The following is a 22,353-nucleotide window of genomic DNA, read 5'->3' on the forward strand; positions in this document are numbered from 1 at the left end:
CAGTTTTTTTACTTATTTATTCAAGATTTACAAATGGATTGACCTTGCTGAGCAAGGCGTGCTTGGTGGGACTTGCCTTTCTCTTCACATGTCTGTCGACGTAGATCTGTTTTCATGTAGTAGACGTGGTTTCTCATTTCATTTGTAAATTTATGCACATTTGTCTACTTGTATTGTCCACACATTATTTTCACCATACATTTTTACATGCAAGAAAATAAAAACCAACATGTTAAAATAGCAACATAACAAATGTGAAATTATATTTTCATCATTAATGCACAGATTGTTGTAACAAGATAACAACTCAATTCTTAGTCACTAATTTACAATTTTTCACTTTCAATGACAAGTACAAACAACTATATATATATTTTTTTTTTATTTTTTTTTTTTTTAAATATATAAATGTAAATTGTATACTTGGACTCTAAACAACAAAGTGATATTTTCTTTTAGTAATGTGCTGTTGCACAGTGTGACATATGGCTGCCATGTTGAAATAGGATTTTTGAGCGAAAATAAAAACTGTTTCTCTTTAATCAAAAAATAATTTCCAAACATTAAAAAAAATATCTCTATGTATTTACAAAAAAATGTTAGTAGAATTGAATTGAAGTGTGGTATAGGAGGCACTCACTTTCAGAAGGCTTATAACCCGGGCATTAACAAGAAAGAGCACTGTTGTACCTCGTTCTGGTATGAGGATTGCATGGAGAATTTTCGTAGTTAATGTTGTTATTAATCATGGCTTACAGAGAAGTTTAAGGCTACGTTAAACAATTCTTATCACAAAAACTTTACATTTTAAAGATTGTAGATCATCAGGTACGCAAAGACTCAGTGTGTAATTTACATATAAATAATCATAGCAGAATACAATCATACTGCGTGAAGCTACATATACCTTAGCAGGAATCAAGTACAATTTGAAAAGGAAAAAAATATCAGTACCCTACACATCTAATTTACGGCTAAACAAATAGTCAAGGACAGGTGCTGTTACACTACATGCATGGATTGCATACATAAATATCATTAGAGAACAATAATTTACAAAGGAGAGCCGTAAATAGAAATTAGACTGTACAGTTTTACTTGCCACTTAGTGATAATTTATCTCAGGCTAAACTCATGGGAGGAAGGCCTCGCTGAATCGTGATTACTGATTACAACCAATGTGCAAAATAAACAAGGTCAATAGACCTAACTACAATTACATGATGATTGTCCCTGTATGAACATTGAGAATTGTCATGGCAACAACTTAGCAGAGATCACAGCCAAACGTAAAGTTAACTAAACAATAATTTAGCTGCGACGTCCGAAACAGTGATTTCGACAAGTAACGAGCTATAAGTAGTTGCTCTACATTAAGGCCGTTGTCACCTCACACCATCTCAAGAAACACAAGTTACCAGTGTCCATGATTTACTTTGTATGCCCTGCCGGAGCACTCGCCAAATAATTAATATCTGATGATCGTTGCCAATGCCAGGCAGAAGCATACTGGACAACCCTTTTTATACTTTATTTAGGATACTCTCGCACATGCAGTAGAAGAAGAAAAGGTAGAGGAAGCAAGCTAAGGCAGGATGGGAGTGTGGACAAGGGGGGAGGAGGGGAAGAGGCAGGAAATCAAGGCGTCACGACATCTTCAGTGTTGTCTTCAGAGATTTTTGAACTGTTCAGAACCAAATAATTTGAAAGATAAGAAGGTTGTAACAATCCAAACCTCCAACTAGCTTAAAATTGATCTAAATTGCACATATGTACATAAAAACACTTGAAGAATTTGTTGGGTTAGAAAATACTGTTCAAATTTCATACAAGCATTGCTCTAAATGATTCCTGATGAAAATAAAGTCTCTCTAGAACATTGAATGATTGTTACTGGTTTTTATTATCCTTGACTTGGCACAGTGGTCACCATCTTCCGACCACAACACTGTTCCAGATTGTGCACAAAAATAACAAAAAAAAAAGTTTGTTGCTTCATGAAAACAATTAACTTTAAAATGGTACCAAAATGTCTGATGAAAAGGTTATTTAATACTGCTATTAAATCTCATTATTTCACACAAACTCATGGTACAATCCCGGACCACAGCTACGAAATAATTATATTATTTTTTGAGCCATCACCTGACCGCAACCTTTGGCCACACAACTTATAAACAAGGTCACACAGCTACATTTGCCATACAGGGAAGCGGCTGGTGGGTGGCCTCATCACCAGTCAAAAAATTACACAGAAAAATCAGCCAATATTTTGCATGGCACCAGCACTTCGACTAACTTTCTGACGGCTACCGAACTTTCTGCCATTTTCTAACTGAATATTATACACCTTGAAAAGCCTAACTAAGCTTTGGAGGCGAGATGGGAGGCCAGAACCTGGCATGGACTGGGGTATACGTGAATGGAGCAGATCAGGTATGCAAGGTAAATGGTTTCAGGTACACAGACATTTTATTCATTCAAATTCAAATCAAAACATTACGTTAACATTACTGATAATTTTAAGTGAAAACAATTTAGGCAAGGCTAAATTCATAAATTGGGTACATTGATTTCGACAAAACGTGCTTGTTAACATCAATAAGTTTCGAAGGTAAGCCGGCTACACCGTAAGCGATCCAAACAACAGACCATCAAAAGGGGACAATGCGCAGTTGACTCGAAGCAAAAGCATTGCCAAGTATGAAGTTAAATTGAGGCGGTCGACGTAAAAGGGGCACATTGGTGTAAGTGCCCTTTTTAAGCAGAATTAATTTTCTATTCCGCTATGTTGTTAAGCATATGTAGTAAAATTTTCAACTGGATATCAGGAAAAATGAAGTTGGTACACCTTTTTATAGTAAGACATGCAAACACACTAGTCTATGTGCCCTTTTTAAGCAGAACTAATTTTCTCTCCATGTTGTTTAGCATAATAGTAAATTAACTTAATATGTTAAAAACTGAAGTTGGTAGGTACACATGTTTGTAGTAAGATGTGCAACAACATGAGAGTACACTGTTCTATGGTTTTATTTAAGTCTGTGTTTATAATTTTTTTGTTGTGAAACAATGTGTCTTGCAAGTTAGATTTATTTCACGTAGTTTTTAAGATGAATGGGTGTAATGAGAATACTGTAGAGGGTGATTGCACATCTGTAAGAAAAAGGAAGATTGTTAATAAACAAAAGAACAAACATCATGAGGAAGTGAAAAAGAAACGTGCTCGAGGAGAAGGTTATGTTTGCTCTTCAGGGAAAATTGTGTTTGCCAAAAGCTTCACATTTGTTTCTCACTGTTGTCAAAAGAAGTGTTATGAGAGGATGGATTTTGAAGCACAGGTAAATATGTATGATTCGTTTTATAATGGTCAATCAAAATGTCTTCAAGATTCTTTATTGGGAAAATGCATGGAGGTTGCAGCAGAACCTAAGAGGAAGACTGTACACCAAAAAAAGCCGCGGGACCACACTTGGATATATGTTATTGTTGCAAGTGGTTGCAGGATACAGGTATGCCGTAAATTTCTTTTAAGTTTGTTTCAAGTATCTGTGAAACGTCTAAGAGTTATTCAGAAAAAACTGTTATTGAATGAATCTTTCGAAGAGAAGAGAGGCACTCACAATAATCGACCTAGAAATATATCTGATGATGTGATTGAAATGATGGGTGTACATCTTAGTATGTTACCTCATGATGAAAGTCACTATTGTAAAGAAAAAAGTAACATGTTGTATTTTGACAATACACTCCTCACTATAAAAGATTTATATGACATGTTTAAGAAGTACTACAAAGAAAAATGTAGTAAACCTTTGGGGATGACGTATAAGACTTACTATGAGTACTTCAAAACACGTTTTCCATACAGTGTGCGTAAACCAAAGACGGATGTATGTGATTATTGTGAAGAATGCAAAATCAAGCTGAATAATGACTCCAGTGATCGATGTCGTCCACTCTTTGAATTGCACAAAAGGAAAGTTCAAAAACGTATACAGTTGCGTGACAACTACATAAATAAATGCAAAGAAGACCATTCACTTCTTATAATAGAGTTTGATTATGCTCAGAACTATCCCATTCCAAAATTGAACGTAAATACTCAGTTTTATAAAAGAATGTTTTGGCTGTACTGCTTCAACGTACATGTTTTCAATGATGATTCCAGTTATTGCTACTGTTTTACTGAGTGTGATGGAAAGAAAAACCCTAATTCTGTTGTGTCTTTTTTTGTACGATTGCCTGAAGAAACAGTTACGTAAGTTTTCTCTTGTATCTACAATAGTTTTCCTCTCAGATGCAGCTGGAGGACAGAACAGAAACATGACTGTGGCAAAATTTTCAGCCTGGTTTGCCAAGGTGCATAATGTGAATATTGTACATATGTTTCCTGTACGGGGGCACAGCTTTTCTCAGTGTGACCGCAATTTCGGATTGATCAGGAAGAAAATCAAGAAAAAGGAAGTGATTGGTAGTGCAAAGCCTTATCTTGAAGCTATGGTCACATGCCGAATAAGTCCTTCGCCATTTGAGGTTATTATGGATAGGGGTTTGCTGAAAGAATGGGACAAATATCTGTCACAGTTTTTCTACACCAAGCCTATTTCCACACACAAATTTTCTTTCACCATCATGAAGTATGTGATTATCAAATACCAGAGGAATGGTGCAATTTTATGTTCTCAGTCCTACACTGAACTCTTCGATGTCTTCCGTATCTGGAAACCTGCTACTGGAGACTTCAACAATGCTTGTGCAGAGCTTTCTCCATGGCCAGAGGTGAACAAACAAAAAGAAGATGATGTGAAAAGCCTGTTTTGTTTTTTGAGTGAGGATGACAAAGACTTTATTGTTGGCATGATAAATCATTGCTAAAAGTTCCAAAGACTGCAATAATCAGTAATGTTTCCAAACATTAAAAAAGTCTTACTTTAAAGATTTATGTTAGATCCCTTTGTAAATAAGCCTATCGTTTGTACCACATAATGTTTCCAGATTGTGACAGTTCTCTTCTGAGAAAACGGACTGTAAACAGGATTGCAAAGTCTGGGTTTTTCCAAGAAACTCCTAGGGATTAAAGGTCCATACCCTGGGGCTGATAAGGATCTTTCAAAATCTGGAAACCTTATGTGGTAAAGACTCTACAACTCTATTGTATTTTTCAAAAATGTCAAAAAAAAAAAAAAAACATGTATAATGAAGTGGCAAGATGGGGTTGTTTTTTGAGTTATTAAGTTATTATTATTACTTATGTTCGACAAGGTTGTTTTATTTTAAGTAATTGTTTTGTGTATTTTAAGTACTTTATTGTATTTTAATATGTCGTAACTGTCACAGTCAGCAACAACAATCACAACAGTAAAGTATTTATTCTTGCTTAGCACACAAATTGCATTTATTTTTGCATTTTTATTATAAGCTAAAATTAATAATGTAACAGACAATATGATTATAACACAAACACTTTTGTTTTAAACGTAAGGAAATTATCATTTAGACCTAGTACAATAGTAAATCTACTTAATGGCATTTATATATCTAATGTAATATGTTCTACGTAAAAAGGGCTCATAACATGCAATATAAAACTATTTGATATAATATTAAATTTAATATTTATCAACATATAATAAGATTATTTAGTATAAGAAACCTGTGTTATCCATTGCTTGAGATACTGTACAATTGGTAACAAACATAACAATATTTAAATACACAGTGAAATATTAAAATCCATTTTTCTCAGAACACACATATAGCCAAAGTGCCCTTTTTACGTAGACCGCCTCAATTCACATCAATAAGATTTACAAAACTACTGCAAAGTGCAGGTACAATTAAAGAAAGAATTTACATTATTACTTAATAAACAAATACGTGCGACGACGTCTCAGGGGGAGACAGTTACAAACAAAAACGGAATTGAAGATGAAGTTAATTTAATGCAAAAATCCAAACATGTTTTTCTTGGTGGCGGCCGAAAAGGAATTTAGACAGAACAAATTCAAGAATAAATGACTCTACATTAGGGTGAGGGCCACCGCCTCACTCACGACTCAAACCAACTTACATTTTTCCCCTGAGGTCGCACACGCACGTAGTTCAAACAGAACCTAACGGACTACATGCTAGTAGAAGTAGGTACAACAGATCAGCTACCGCTGACAACCGAGCCTGACTAAACAAACCAGCAGAAGAAGGCCCCCCACATGGTTGCAGCTCAATTTATAAGATCGTGCTGCAGCGCGCGCATGCGCCGATCAAGGGGGGGGGGGGGGGGGGAACGAGTAAAAAAATTGAACAAACACTAGGAGGGGGGGAAAAGGAGGGAGAAGGAGGAGGGGAGCGGAGTGCCGGAGGCCCGCGATGGCGCGCGCAGTTCAAAAGTGGCGGACCTAACTGCTACAACCTGGCAATCTATTACATCTGCTCACCTTCAAACAAAGAACTATGGTAAAAAAAACGTAAACACAACAAGCAACACTCAAAAAATAAGTGAAAGCACATAAAATCATAGCCACACAAATAAATAAACAGATAAATATAACATCTAGGGGCTTATTCACCACAAAGCAAGCAAATTGTCAGAACAACTTTAAAAGCATGAAACCATGTCAATTGCACATAAAACATGTTGCAACTGCCTGAATACCTCTCAAAAGAATAAACAACTGTTATTTACATAATGATAAAAAAAAAACCAATAATGTATTATTTCTGATTATAAAAACATAACAAAACTTTAATAAAGTCATTTACCTAGTAGGAAGGGCAATAACCTGGGTTGCTACAAGGTTCAAAATGATATTAATTTACAGAGAAATATCTCCCATCAAACCTGAAGTGTTGAAGATAAAGTGATACTTTTCGTAGAAATTCCTACTTTATGTTTTTCTTATTAGTAAGTTTTGATAAGAGAACCTTGCAGGGAGGTTTACAGTTAAGAAATAAGTTTTTGCCACTTCGTGAAAGGAATGTAACTTGCTGGTTGAAGTGTTCGTCGAAGTTTTAGGGCGCCACCACATGTATAACAGGCATGTGGACCCGGCTACTCTGTTCTCAGGGCCGTGACGTAGCCCGTGTGTGGCGAGGCCCGTTTCCCCCTGTATCACTAAAAACCTCTGAAAAACGATGACAGGTGCATGAAGCTCTTTCCTCTAGCAGCGCTCGCGACTCACTGCCCGTTCGTCCTCACTCGGCAACTTAGCGGAGCACTGACGTCACATCGGTTGGCGCGGGCCGACACACTCATGCACGCACTCACACACACACTTCGGCGGGCGGTTAAACGCCGGGGTCTAGAGGGTGGTGGTGGTGGAAGGAGTGGGCTCGCAGCTTGTAAGGGGGGAGGTGGTGGCACATCGGGCTCAGAAGGGCACAGCCCGGGACGATGTCAAACTGAAGTCGTGGTAGATGATACAATATAGTCTCACTTTTCACTTAAAATTTCAGCCATAAAAGTTTTGCAGGATATAACTATTAATTAATAAAAATACAATATACATAAAATTAAATTGTTGTGCTGGTTACAAGGGGACAAATATCTAGAGCTGTCAAGGAACATCCTTAATCAAGTAACCATAGACAAACAAACTATAATGGTCCCTCTGATGGGACAGCAATATGTTCCTTACTCCTTGTGATCAAAGGCTTATGTATTCAAAAAAACTGACAACCTCTAGCCTTTCAATTTTATTTCTAAAAACCTCTATTAGACATAAAGCAAACATACCCTTTTCACAGTTATGTGGTAAACAAGCCCCATTTAAATCATCAATTCAAATATGCCTATAGGCTTAAACAGAATAACAAAAAAAGCCTTAGTTTATGAAAATTCTGTTAAGACCAATACAAACATTTGCCAAGGTACACTAAGGGCCGGTTTCACAAAGTCTGGTTATCGTCCGGTTATCTTCTGATTAAAATTTAAGTGCTAGTTAGCAGAATTACCTGTTTTTCAATATAGGGTTAACAGTAATCGGCCGATTAACTGATGGTAACCAATGGTTAAGTTAAACACAAGAAGAGGTTCTGATTAGTTGGCTACTGCTGATAGTTTTGAGGTTATGTATATTTTTGAAGCTGTTTGAAACCACATAGTGTGCAAAACAGAGATAACTGATTGAAGTGCCGCAGTGATGATGGCGAGTGAATTGAACATTTTGTTTGAAGATGATGATGAAGAAATTGTTGATTATTTAAATAGACCACGAATATTTCGAGTAAGGCCAAATCACTTTCAAATGAATGACAGTGAATTTGCAATGAGGTTTCGGCTTAGCAAAAATACGGTCCTAGCACTGTTGCAAAAAATAGAAAGACAGTTGGAAGTGCCCACAGACAGGTTAGTGATGGCTTTTTTCTTGTTAATCTATTACAAACAAAAAAAAAAGTACTTTTTGTGTGAGCTTCCATTTTAAATTTATTTGGCTGTGTAAACATGTGAGTATAAACAAGTATTTTTGTTTTCAGGAATTTTTCTGTCTCTATCTCCCTCCCTCTCTTTTCTATGGTCTCTATTGACCAACTTCTAGTAACCTTTAAGGTTTTACGTATCTGATGGATTTTTAATTTCCGTTGGTGATTACTTCGGTTTACACAAGAGCACTGTATGTCGTATTGTAAAAAAAAAGGTTACTCTTGTGATAGCAATGCTCCGCAGAGAATATATTGCATTTCCCGAGACAGATTAACAATATCGGCTGTTACATGAAGAATTTTACATTGTGGCACGGTTTCCAAAAGTAATAGGGGCTATTGACTGTACCCACATCAAAATTATTTCTACAGGTATGAAGACTTGCGTAGTGTTTAGTAGGCCTAATTTTATATTTGTTATATACATTATTGTCCAAGGTCAGCCATTGGTAAATGTGTAGTTTAGGGGTATTTCTTAAAGAATATACTTAAAAACCATAAAATAACTTCATTCCATTCTCTTAACCATCCTGAATTCAATAAGAAAAACCTGAGATAAGAAATTCCAAATAGTTTAGGAGAAATCACCGTTTTTATTTTCCATCACTATACCTTTGCATTCATGTGGTCTTCACCATTGTTTCTTGTTTACTAGTATCAAATATATATATATATATATATATATATATATATATATATATATATATATATATATATATATATATATATATATTGCTATTGGATAATGTTGTCACATGACAGTCACGTCATAGGCTATTTAAACGTAAATAACAAAAAAAAAATTATGTGAGTCCCTACTGTTCAACCAAGCTCAGGCATCAAACCTTGTCAGGGAAGGTTTTTTAGTAGTATGGAGGCGCGGAGCGCCGACTTGGTACTTGCGATAGCAAGTAACTTGACGTAAAAAAGGAATAAAAATATAAAAGGAAATATTGTTTCTCAACATAAAAATTCCTTTTCGGTTTCTTGCATTCTACGATACTGGTATACATTTTGTAACCAGTACAACTGTTTACAGTTATATATTATTATTATTTATTATGATTGTAATATTAATTGTATATTCCATGAGGGAATATTATGTATTTAATTGTTTTGATTGTAAAGAGAACAACCAAGGCATAACAAATATGACACATCTTATTACCATAGACGACACACTTTCAACTTCAGGGTCTTCTAAGAATTATTCCTTGGAAGCTTTATTCATTTGGTCTTAGTTCGATTCTTTTACACTCCAACATCCACGTTTTTATTTCACTATGCAGCTTATTCTGTTTGCTGATATCGATAGCTCCTTGGTTGCTAGGGAGGCCAGTAAATAGATATTAGGAGGAAGAAGGGAGACGCCATCGCCATCTTGCGGAAAGAAGACGTTTCTTGGGCTGGGGCAAACCAAAGCCTTGGTTGCCGCCCGAGAAATAGAAGATTTCGCGTCATCCGCGATCGTGTCCTGCTTAGCATTCTCCTCTCTACGAGTTGAGAGAATTGTATCTGGATTAAATAAATCCTAGATAGGGAGTATCGGCGACTTCGAGTGCCAACTTCCGCGTCGGTCCCGTTTTCGTCTCGTAGTGGTTCCAGACATCTGAGGGCAGCGCCAGCTGAGATTCGACCACGAAGATTGGTGAGACCAATCCAGAATTAGACCAGACTTTCCAGGACGAGAGGGATGTCGAGTCTTCAGCTGATACCCGGCGACCTCAGCACCTCTGTAGTTCGCTAATTACAGCATTACAGCATCCAGAGTTCCAGTGTAGCAGCAGACCACCTGGAGGTCCTGTGAAGAGAGCCTCAAGCCTCCGACAACGTATAGCTAGACCCGGCAGTATATTCGACGTGTTCTAGTGACGTCATTTGCATCTAATTTCCGACACCTAGATTTGACACCTTGGTTGTTTCTCAATTAATTTCATTTTAAACGTAACTTCACACCAATATTTAAGAACCATTAAAATCATATGTTTTTAAATTATTATTATTTCATTTATATGCAAATTTCCACTATTCACGTAACACCACTAAATTTACTTTTTATAATTACTCTCCATACAGTAACCCAGGGCAGTGACGTGCTAGATGGACTATCAGTCTGGGCAGAACATCCAGCAGTAGCGGTCCTGGTATTTACTGCAACGAGGGTAGGCGCCAAGAACCCCGTGAGAACACATTAATACAATAGCAAGGAGGTTTATTACAGTGGCTACCACAAGCTAGGAGTAGCAGCATAAACAGAGAATTACTTTCAGTGGCGCCACAACTAGGGGCCAACAGTCTACTTTCAATTTCCACTAAAGATATAAGCAACTCCGTTTCCGAAGCAAGAGAAAATTTCCGGATCGTGGGCGCTTATTTTCGTCCATATTGATGTTTGTTTACAATTTTCTCTGACCGAACCTTTAAACACTGGCCAAAAGTAACAAACAAAGGTAGCACGACAGCCAATCGCGATCCGATACGTCATCGCCTGATTGCCATATTTCCCTTAACCATTGTTTAGTTAAACACTCGTTAAAAGTACTTTGGGAAACAGTCAAATGATAATCAGTACTTTAATGTCCTGTTTAAGTTAATCGTTCGATTAGATAACCGAAACTTTAAACAGACTTTGTGAAACCGGCCCTAAGTCAATTAACAAATTTACAATTAAAGTGTGCTTGAGCATCAAGATCAAATATGCTCACAAGATTAAAACATATATCTCAAGAAAATTGTTGCTCATGAAACATTAGTTAAGGTTCTCACACACATACCAAAATGTATAATTAACTATGTAGTTGCAAATGAAAAAATTTCTAACTTTAGAACGTGCTTGAATAAGTAACAAGGTACACATATTCCTTCTTAAACAAACATTATAAAGAATAAGATAAACTTACGCAACCATAAAGAAGGCACTTGAGTAAGGACACGCAGGTTTAAGTTAGCCTAAAACTAGAACGGGAGGCTACAATTGAATGAATTAGTGCAATGTTGACGTACTGAACATGCTCACCACGCAAAACTACACTGAGAACTCTCAAAATAACTTCAAAGTTAATAACTTATTGATGAGCCAAAGCTAAAAATTCAGACTGCTTAGAAAATAGGAGCAAGCCACAATAACTAATTACCTGACAAGTAATATGACTAGTGATGACTAGTCAACATGTACCACAGACATACCCTAAATGGTTAAGCCTTACGAAGCAACGAGCATAAAATTTCCTTAAGCAAGCCATGAGGCTAACAAAAGGGCAAAGACCATCTGGCAAAAAGCTAATGTAACAAACAATTAAAGGAAAAACATATTTAACCATAAGGGAATTTTGATGTATGGTCTCCATAGACAATTTTGAAAAGGAAAAAAAGGTTTTTACAACTGAATCAAAACTGCCATCAGATGATATACGCCATCCTCGTACTCATGCTTGCAAAGATCCAGCACTACACCATTACATGTAGCTCGTTTTGCAGGCTGGGCGAAGAAGAAGGTCTTGGAGACTGTAACACAAAAATAAACGACCCACCTGCATCCTGTGCAAGCGTGGAGAGGAAGGTCATACAACTAATAGGAAGGAGGGATGGAGAGGGAACAAAGCAAACAAAGTCTCTCTTTTCCGGGTGGACATCACTGAGGTCAGCGTGCACAGTTTGAAATAACTGAGCCGGCTCCTCCGCCACCAGCTTAGTGTATATAAAACTAATACATTCTTGTCTATTTAAAAAGGGATATTTAGGTATTGCTGTTGTAAAGCCAGTTTAATGATACTAAATAGTCATTATTTTAAACAAGAAAGAAAATGTAAACTCTCATTAATTAAAAATAAACCAATCTGTTGTTTTTATTGTAAAACAGAGCTGACAGACCGCAAATACCAGCCATGAAGAGTTGAAGGTATGCTGTTTGAACAGCTTTCATACACAGCTCCACGCTTCCGCAGTAGAGATCATCGCACAACAATTGCAGGCGCCATCAGCGTTGGATTAAATAAGTTCACTGAGCAAAAAATATGTCACTATATATGCGCACTCACAGATAGATCGTTAAGCCTGTACAGATAACACAGCGAATGAGTCACATGCTCAACCACACACGTACTGCCTCTACGTGAGCACAAGGCAGTAAAAATCAGTGAGAAGTTGATGTTTTAAGTGGACAGTGTATGTCAACATGGGTAGAAGTAAGGATGTGACAGAGTGGCAAAAAGGGGCAATCGTGTTTGGCCGTGCCCATGGCCATACAGTTCGTGAAGTTACTGAATTTGTTGGTTTTTCACAGCGGACTGTTCAATGTGTCTACAAGTAGTGATGTACTACAGTGGCCACGAAACACGTCACAATTGTGGTCGGAAAAAGATCCTGACAGAGGGACTGGGGATGGTTTCTTGAGTTATGAATAAAAACTGCTTCCAAACTCAACAGGAATTGCTAGTCTGTGAATGAAGGTCCATCTTAACCTGTTAGCAAGAGGACATTGAGATGGGGACTGCATGCAATGAACATTTGGAGTCAGTCACCTTGCAAGAGGCCATTACTCACACAGGCACATAAATTTGTGCATCTTCAGTGGGATAGAAATCATTGAACTTGGACAGTAGCTGACTGGCAGAACATAATGTGGTCTGATGAATCATGTTTTTGCCTGTATTCCAATGACACATTTCGTCGAGTGCACCAAAATCCAAATGAAGCCTTTCATCCTGGATGTATGCAAGGTCAGGTTCCAGCCAGAGATGGGTCTGATGTTTTGGGAGTGTATTTCATATCATGGATTGGGCGCACTCACTACGGTGACCACTAACATGAACCAGCATGTTTATTTCAACATTCTGGATGATCAGGTGTTGCCTTTCAGTCAACATCTGTGTGATGATTATGCTATTGATACCCCTATTTTTCAAGGTGTGAAAACATCAAAGTTCATCGTGCTGGATGCATATGTGACATATTTTATAACACTCCCCCACCCTATTATGTACTTCTCGATTGGCCTGAAAAATCACTTGACTTGAATCCCATTGAAAATCTGTTGACATGATGGAACAGCGGGTAAAAAGCCGACATCAGCATTCTCACAATTTGGTGGAGTTACACGATCAAATCCTCAGCGAGTGGCTGAACCTGGCTGCAACGTATCTGCACAACCTTGTGGATTCACTTCCCAACCGAATCCAGGCTGTTATCAACTCCAGAGGCGGAGATACACAGTATTAAATGATGCTTGTAATGATTTCTCCAGGGGTGACTAATTTTTTTGTAAGGTCAACTTGTATTTGCACTTGACATGATGCATGGTGTAATTGCACTTATGAAAGAAATTTTCCTCTTGAAAAACTTTTAATATTTAAATTTCTTGAGAAACTTCTCAACAGAGTTTTAGGTACAGTGTTATCAGTAACTCTTTTGTGTTGTTTACTATTGTGTGGCATGTTCTGTGTGCAGGTGCAAGCAGATGTGTGATAAGAGCTATCAGCTAGAGCAAGAGTTGCAGCAGTGTGTTGCAGACTCACTGGAGCTGCGACAAACTGTCAGTGATCTGCAGGCATACATATTTCAAGAGAGAAGTGAAGTTCTGCGTTTGTGCGCTGAGAATGATCACCTTAAAGTAAGTATGGGCAGTTTAATGTTTATAAATGTATGTGTGCATGAGCGAAGTCGTGTCATAATCACTTTCTTTGATCCCATGCAATGAAAAAGTTGAAGAAATATATGTGTTTTGTTTGGGAAAAGCATTACAATGTTTCAGTAATATAATTGTTACATTTCTGGAATGTACCTTAAACACTGACTGCAGTTTGAGATATGATGCCATTCATTTATTACAGCATGCTCTTAATCTCAAGCCTGGTATAAATGAGTAATAAACCAGTATATTGCATATTGTCTGTGTATTTTTATTATATATTTGGTATTGAGTGTCAAAGAATCTTCGCATGTGTAAAGTGAGATAATGAATATTCATTTTCATGCGAATAATTTAGTTATGGTATAAACAATCTGATCCAAGCAGTAAAAAAAAAAATTCCCAAATTTTTTGTAGTTGTAAACACTATCTGGAAAGTAAAGATTTTAGGCTTTCATGGCCATTGTCTGCAGTTGCTTGGCTTCTGGGTTGTAGCTGCATCGAAAGCAAAGATATCACCGATGTTTCGATCAATGTTGTAGTTGCCATCATTAGGGAGCAGTTACCAACTGCAACGTCGACTGAAACGTTGGTGATATCTTCGCCTTTGACGAGGCTCTAACCCAAAAGCCAAGCAACTCCACTATCTGGAAAGTTCATAAATTTTGAGTTTAGGTTCCAAACACAAATTCACAGTGACTGGTTTTCTAAATCAAAGATTCAAAAGAAAAGTTCATGAGTTTAATTTTTAGTTCTTGAAATAGACACCCAATATTTTTCACCAATTAATGTCAACACAGTTCCAAAAGTTTTTCAGACACATATTATTACTTTATAGTGTACAGTTTTATTTTATTATTTTTTTGTCACTTAAATTTTTTTTGCAGCACTATATTTGTTTGTTTACATTCTTAAAAATTATTTTATTTTAAACTGGATATTTACATTTTTATAATATCTGATATGCTAATGTAATATACGTTATTATTTCGGACCCGGTGTCGTTTTGTCAACTATTCGTGATTGGCCGCTGCTTTGGTGGTGCTGGGTTCCAAGATTTAACTGTTTGAATCCGTTTAGCATCCGGCCCATTGAACGTTGCAAATGTCTGGTGTTTCCGACTAATAGTGATTAGCATTACTTGGCACTGTGGCACTTACATCTGAACCAAATTACTGCAAAAAGTCTGCAATCAGTGCAAATACTTTGTACGATGCACAAACTACCTTGTGAACTGTGTGCGTGTTCGTGAGACATGTGCTCGAAACACCATCGTTTAATGAGCGTTTATATATGTGGTCCAAGCTACAGCATCAGCCAGGTAGGCCATTTTTTTTATTTCAGCACAGCTGTCATCGCACAAAAACAAGTGATGCGTACTCATTTTAAGGCACTTATCACTTGATTAGGATTTGATAAACAGTGAGTTTGTATGCCTAAAACATTAATATATGTTTTGGAAGTGTTATAAGTACAATTTATCAGTATATTTTATATTACTAACATGGTAAAATTACAACAAAGGGTTACAGCACATTGGTCTAGCACTGCTGTTTTGAGCTAGTACCAGTGCAAAATAAATTGTTACAGACTGAATTTTAATAATATTTATGACGTAAACTTGTTAGCTTTATTTTCGCCAATTTACGAACTTTCGTCTGATTGTGCCCGATATACAGGCAACTCTAGACAAATGTTTTACGTATTTCCAATTAATATTTCAAATTATCTGAGAGTAACATTGCAGATTCCTGCCCTCCCTAGCTTAGCTGAGTATTTTTATGGCATTATTGTTATAAGTAAAGCAGTAGTATCAGTTGATTATATGGTCCAAGGTCATAGAAACCTCATTTTTCAAACTTCTATGTTATTATTATTAATAGTCTTGGAATTAATTTTCATATTTTTATTCAGAAAACCCTTCTAACTATGTTTTTACTGGTGCTCACTTTGTTTGCTAGGTTATTTTTTTAGATAAAAACATTTTTCAAATATGTTTTAATTTAAAGTACGTATGTTTCTGGGACATTGTGTATTGTATTGATAAAAGAAAGGACAATAGACAGGTGCGCAACATGACGGGACAGAATTTCCGGACATTTTTTTAGCTGCCGAGACTTTCTGTATGTATTCTTATGATGGGAAATTGGGTAGGTGTCCTATTCCAGGCGAGACAGTAATTGTATCACGTTTTTACAGCAGCTAATCAGAAAAACTCTGTGATTTTTCATGTTTTATTGTTTGCAGGAAAATCCTTGTTGTAATGGTTAAGAAAATTTCTATGCTGTTGTGTTTTTGTACTACATTGTGCTGTGTTTGGTTGTTGGGGTCATGTGACTGCTTTTTCCCTGCGTTATAGCAGGCGGTCACATAGCCACTTCATCTTATGTCGTTCTTCAAGTATAAGCCAAAAGGTCATGCAGGGGGAGGGGAGGGGGTGCTCATAAACAATGTTTTATGAAAACCCAGGGCAGATAATATCACGTCTGGGTGTTGAGGCCATGTCGCGTGTGTCGGACTTTAAATTAAAATATGTAGACCCCAGAAGTGTGGCGCAGGCCCGGTTGGTCCGTTGGTCCACTGGAACTTAGTTTCCCAAGTTTCATCATATTTAGACGACGTAGTTACTAGGGACATTATTTCGTGAAGGCCCAGGACTGTGAGTAGCGATCAGTGAAAATAAATGTTCTAATGCGAAGCTATCTTGTAAAGGATTTGTTTTTAACACAAAAAGAATAAAATTGAATATTCATTTCATCTTATTTATTTGAGAATCACAATTAAGAGTTTTGAGTCATTTAACCGTCATAGACTGAACTTTATACCAGACTAGCTAAATCCGTCCACGCTTCGCTGTGGCTCAATCTGAAATGAAATTAATAGGAAAGTAAATCAAAGTATTCTAGTGAACATAGATTCACCGAGAAAATACATCATTCAATTTAATACACTGCTTTGCATTGCTGTGGCTTTACTGTGAAATAAAAGGAATGGAAGAAAAAAAATTTTTTTTCTCATTAAATCATTTTTTTATTTCAAAGCTAGTGAATGGACTACATTTTTTGTTTGTCTGTTTTCTGCATAAACATAAAGATCAGATGGTTTACCTACTCTTGTACATGTGACTTAAGATTGCCCTGAGAGAAGCATTCGTTTTCTAAATTCAAACCACACACTTACAAAGATTGCCCGTGAACTTTATTGATATTCATAGCGAACGCAAGGCTTATTGGAAATTGAAGCCGTTTGCACTCAAACACTATTTCAGTCGGAATGAGTGGTATTCATGGAAGTAGTATGTTTTCACCTTTATGAGGTGCAATCAAAATTGTTGCTTCAATTAGATTATTCATCATTTTTTTAATTACCAATCGTATGGCATTGCAAAACTTTGGCTGATTGATGTTTTGATTTAATAAATATTGGTACACAAATTTTCAATTCCAGAATGTGTGACGGTAATCGGGTAACTTCGAGTGAATTAAGAAATTCCTTTGGAAAATTCATTACTTTACTTTGGTTTATCACCGAGTCAATGGATTTGTATGTCACTGTTTCACCTGCGATTCTGTTTATAATGATATTGTTCATTTTGTTTACTTCTACATTTTTTGCCGCTAGAATGGCTCTTCCACATAACGATGCGTGATTTCAATAAATGGTTTAGATGCTTTGGAAAACCTTGTCTACTAATTCTTCGTTTGAATTCACGATATTGAAAAAATTAAATAGAAAAGTTATTTTTCCTGTTTCCGGATTTGTAGGTACAACCAACCTCGAGTAATGTCTTGAAAATATGTCAGCTCTTGTATTGATTTGAAGCTGAAGTCTCAAATTTTGTTTTTAAATGTATTTTTTGACTGTGCTTCAAAAAGTTCAATATTTCAAACAGGCATTCAATTCATCAACTGGTGTTGAGCGAGGTATAACTGGAAGTGTTTGCCTGAAGTCACAGGATAGTAACACCTGATTATTTCTTTAGTCTTTTAATGTATCGGCTAATACTTCCAATTACGTCTTGTGAGCCAATTCGTAAAAGATAAGTAGTAAAAAAAAAATTTTTTATGCGCATGCATTCAAAAGAGAATATACAGGATGTATCAAAATTCATGTTACAACGCTTGAGGGTAGAAAGCTCTTATTATTTGCAACCATTTTTGCCAATAAACATGTTGCCGGAAACGCGTAGTTAAGCCCCTGTAGTCCCAGAAAGAGTCAGCGTAAGCAACCCGTTGCAGAGTGTTATGTTGTGGATATGCAGGCGTTTGAGTAGAGAAATAACCTTTTTAATCGTGGCACAGATTTTTATTTCACTCTGAAATCAATCACAGCTTGGGCTTGTGTTTCACAACATTGAAATTGTTGCATACGTTTTAACAACGTGACAGCCTAAAGCAACGGCTCAAAAACACGCCCACCTTGAACGACACAAAAGGTGGCAACGGCGAATCATGTTTTCACGGATACGCAGGAGCATGTGTGGAGTCGACCTTATGATTTCGAACGCTTCAATGATTCGCTGTGTAAGCTCTTCTACCGTTTATACTGGCGTAGCGTAGATAAGCCCTTTTACGAAACCCCACAGAAAGAAATCTAATGGGGTTAGGTCCGGTGACCTTGGCGGCCATGTGACAGGGCCCGCTCGTCCAATCCATCGGTTTGGAAATGTTCGGTTTAAATACTCTCGCACTTGCAGGGAAAAATGAGGTGGTGCCCCATCATGTTGGTACCACATGACACGTCGGACATGCAATGGAACCTCTTCAAGAAGACCTGGTAGTTCGTTCTGAAGGAAGTGGAGGTATCCGGCGCCGTTAAGTCGTGGCGGGAGAAAAAAAGGCCCGATGAGTACGCCGTCAACAATACCGGCCCACATATTAACTGAAAAACGTTCCTGACGAGCTGTAACACATGTTGCATGTGGATTGACATCATTCCAAACATGACTGTTGTGCGAATTGAGAATAGCGTCTTTAGTGAACTTGGCTTCATCGCTGAAGAAAACTGCTAACTCAGGGTTCCTCAATACTCTTCGAATGTACCAACGAGAAAAGGTCATGTGAAGAGGATAGTCCGCCGGACCCATGTGTTGCACTTTTTGAAGGTGGTACGGGTACAAGAGTTGCTCATGAAGAACTCGCCAAAGAGCCATTTTGTCAGCGTCCATATTGCAACCTGCCCTTGTGCTTGTATCCGGACTCCCCTCAAATCTCTGAAGTACATCTTCTTCAAAACTGAGAGTACGAACCCTGCATGGAGCACCAGCATTTGGTCTTGTGACGGCACATGTACCAGTATCTTGCATTCGCTGAGTAAGTCTTGCAAACATGGTGTGAGCTGGAATCCTACGACCCGGATATCGTTCTTCGTACAGACGGGCGGCTCGTCCATTTTGTCTAGCTTCCCCGTAAACAAGCAGCATGTCCGTGTACTCACTAAACGTGTACTCCATTGAGCTCCACTAAAACGTCGCCCTTTTCAAAACCACAGCGAAAGAAATGACACCATGAGTTTTCTTGTACGACAGAACAGTCAACGACAGATCACCAGAGATATCAAAAAACACTGCGACACTGCAATGTCACGCTGCGCAGTGCTATGGCACGGCACGAACAGAAGAAAAGAGGCGAGGGCGCCACCAACGAAAGTAAAAAGGGGCGGGGGTCAGCAATCGACATCGTACAGTCCTCTCGAGCGCTGCCCGGCGTCGTAAACACGTAATTCACCACAGCATCGTCTGTCTCGCACAAAGCCCAACGGGTTGCCTACGCTGACTCTTTCTGTGGCTACAGGGGCTTAACTACGCGTTTCCGGCAACATGTTTATTGGCAAAAATGGTTGCAAATAATAAGAGCTTTCTACCCTCAAGCGTTGTAATATTAATTTTGATACACCCTGTATATTCATTCCATGAAGAGTCTAATCTCCTTTTTCGCTATATACTTTCCAGAGATGATTAGGTTCTAAACTACATGTTAGCAGAATGTGAATAAAACCTATAAAAATTCTATTAAAAAATGTATATTTTTTCTTTTCCAAAAACACTGGGATTCTTATATGGTTTTTTTTTCCAACCAAACACATTAAAATCAAAAATCATGCTTCTTACTTTGAAAATGAAGGACTTCCTGGAAAATTTCTGAATTTTATTTTTTTTTTTTGAAACTTTTGATTTAAAAACGCAACGGTGTGTCAAAATTTAAAGTCAATTGATTGACTACTTTTCGAATTTTGTGAGCACAAAAATTAGGAGGCTGAATTTGAAAAAATACTTGAACGTAACTTGTTAATACAAATGCAGAGGACTCCCTGCGGCTGGTGCACGCAGTAAGCAGCAGCGAGAGTAACCGTAGCGCGCATACCTCCAAATGCACATGCGCTAAGATCATGATGCTATACGATCATGATGCTATACGTGTGTCCGTTGGAGATATGCACCTTTATGATTACAGCTTTGCTGCAGCTCACTGCGTGCGCCAGCCGGGTTTTAGCATTTTTTTTTTTTTTTTTCAAATGAAAATATTAAAATGAGGTTATGTTATACTTCTGTAGGCATGTTATAAAAAAAAGAGTGAATTTTTATGATATGAGTCCAGTATACAATATATATTGACAGGATGAAAAAAGGATACATACAAATAATACATAAGTGAGGTTATGTTATATGTACTTCCTTGGGCACATTATAAAAAAAAAAGTACCAGCCTCAGTTGCGCAATGCATTATTATTCGCTTTCTCACCAACAAAGATGTAAAATTGAGTGAAATTTTGAAGAGACTCCACGCAAAGTTCAGTGATGCTACTCTGAGTAAAACCCAAGTGTTTAATTGGGCCCAGAAGTTCTGAAACGGTCATGATAAAATGGAAAATCAAAGCCAAAAACAGTGTCTGACGACCAGCGTCAATGATGACAATATTCAGGTCATGCGTGAGCTTGTGGAATGTCCACTGAAAGAGGCATTAGGAGGGGAAAGATTTGAAGATGGCAGTGCATTCAAACAGTATGTGCAATTGGCCAGTTGGCTACTGAAGCAATTATTTTATTATTTTCATTGAGAGATAAATAAGCTTTCTATCCGATAGAGAAAATGTATTTTTGTTGGAAGAAACTATGCAGAAAAATAAGGCATTTCATTTGTATTTTCATAAATAAATATAAATTAATCTGTATAAAAAAATTTCTGTTTGTATTTGAAAAACCTTCGTAAAACTGTGCCATTGCACTCATACCTGTAGTTATTAGCATAATAATATGTACCGGAAATACCAGACTTTCTCTGTTTTCTAATATTCTACAAGTTCAGTGTCATGGCATTACGCACCTACCTTTCTTGCACTAAAAAAAATCCAATTTTCTAGATGTAATACCAAAGCTTACAAATGCTTTCAGACATGAAAATTACTGTATTAACTCAATAATGATTTCAAATTAGAAACTGAAATCATCTTTATGCAACATATAAATTAATCACTAAACTCAAATATGTAATTAAAAATTTACCTAAATAGCTTTCTAAAAATAAAATTCTCAAGTATCCCTAAATATAACACAAAATTTACAAATAAAAAATACCTCTTTTAACGTAGTGCACCATGATCTTGAATTATGTAATCAGCTGATCTACTATAATTATATAAATACTATTCTCTCAAACATGTCAAAAATTATTTCTTGAAGTTGGATCGGTGGGTTACTGCAATTTCACAGTCTCACAAAGCTTTGTGAAGGCGAATTTCTACTTTTCTTTTATTTATACAGATTTTGCACAAACTTTTGAGTGATATATGCAATGAATTTTGAAAAGAAGGTACTGTATAAATGTCAAATTTCAAGGTAGGCTTAAATTTTCCTTTAATTTATTAATAATTATACAGAATTCAGAAAAAAAAAATTGTGTGTTTTCAGTTTAAGGTAAAGATGGAGTTAAATGGGGTCACATTAGGTGTTCAGCAGAGGTGACCTCCAAGATATTAGCGGGCTCCGAACCACAAGGATATTGACTTGTTGCTTATAAATATGAGGCATGCCAAAAGGTTGGCATTAAACCCACGACCCTCAAAACAAGCTTTATGTGTATTAGTAAATATGGCCACTGAGGACCCTGTTTCTTAGTTTATATCTCCAGTTTGGTCGGCTACCATTCGACAGAAACTGGTTCCAAATTTGATTTGTAACTGCGTAAGACTGGCTGTTGCTCTCTCTTTTTGCCCAAGTCTGTAATTTGGCTCTCACTGCAACTTGAGGGCTGTGTTAGTTATGGCATTATGTATACTCATTTGACAAGGAGAACTAGTTAGGCCTACT

The 22,353-nt window shown here is 37.1% G+C and overlaps 1 protein-coding gene across 10 annotated transcripts in view; it reads left to right on the plus strand.

Annotated features, from left to right (window-relative positions):
- Positions 1-22,353, plus strand: part of LOC134527924 (coiled-coil domain-containing protein 77-like) — a 109,485-nt gene that overhangs the window by 23,709 nt on the left and 63,423 nt on the right. For all 10 annotated transcript variants that reach the window (XR_010074315.1, XM_063360963.1, XM_063360967.1 and 7 more), the window contains exon 3: positions 13,867-14,029. Coding sequence is in view for 9 of the 10 variants with exons in the window: in XM_063360963.1 (XP_063217033.1) it covers positions 13,867-14,029 (163 nt within the window). In the remaining variant the exon portion in view is untranslated. The remainder of the gene's footprint in view (positions 1-13,866; positions 14,030-22,353) is intronic.

Source organism: Bacillus rossius, chromosome 1 (assembly GCF_032445375.1).
Source record: "Bacillus rossius redtenbacheri isolate Brsri chromosome 1, Brsri_v3, whole genome shotgun sequence".
NCBI classification, from domain to species: domain Eukaryota; kingdom Metazoa; phylum Arthropoda; class Insecta; order Phasmatodea; family Bacillidae; genus Bacillus; species Bacillus rossius.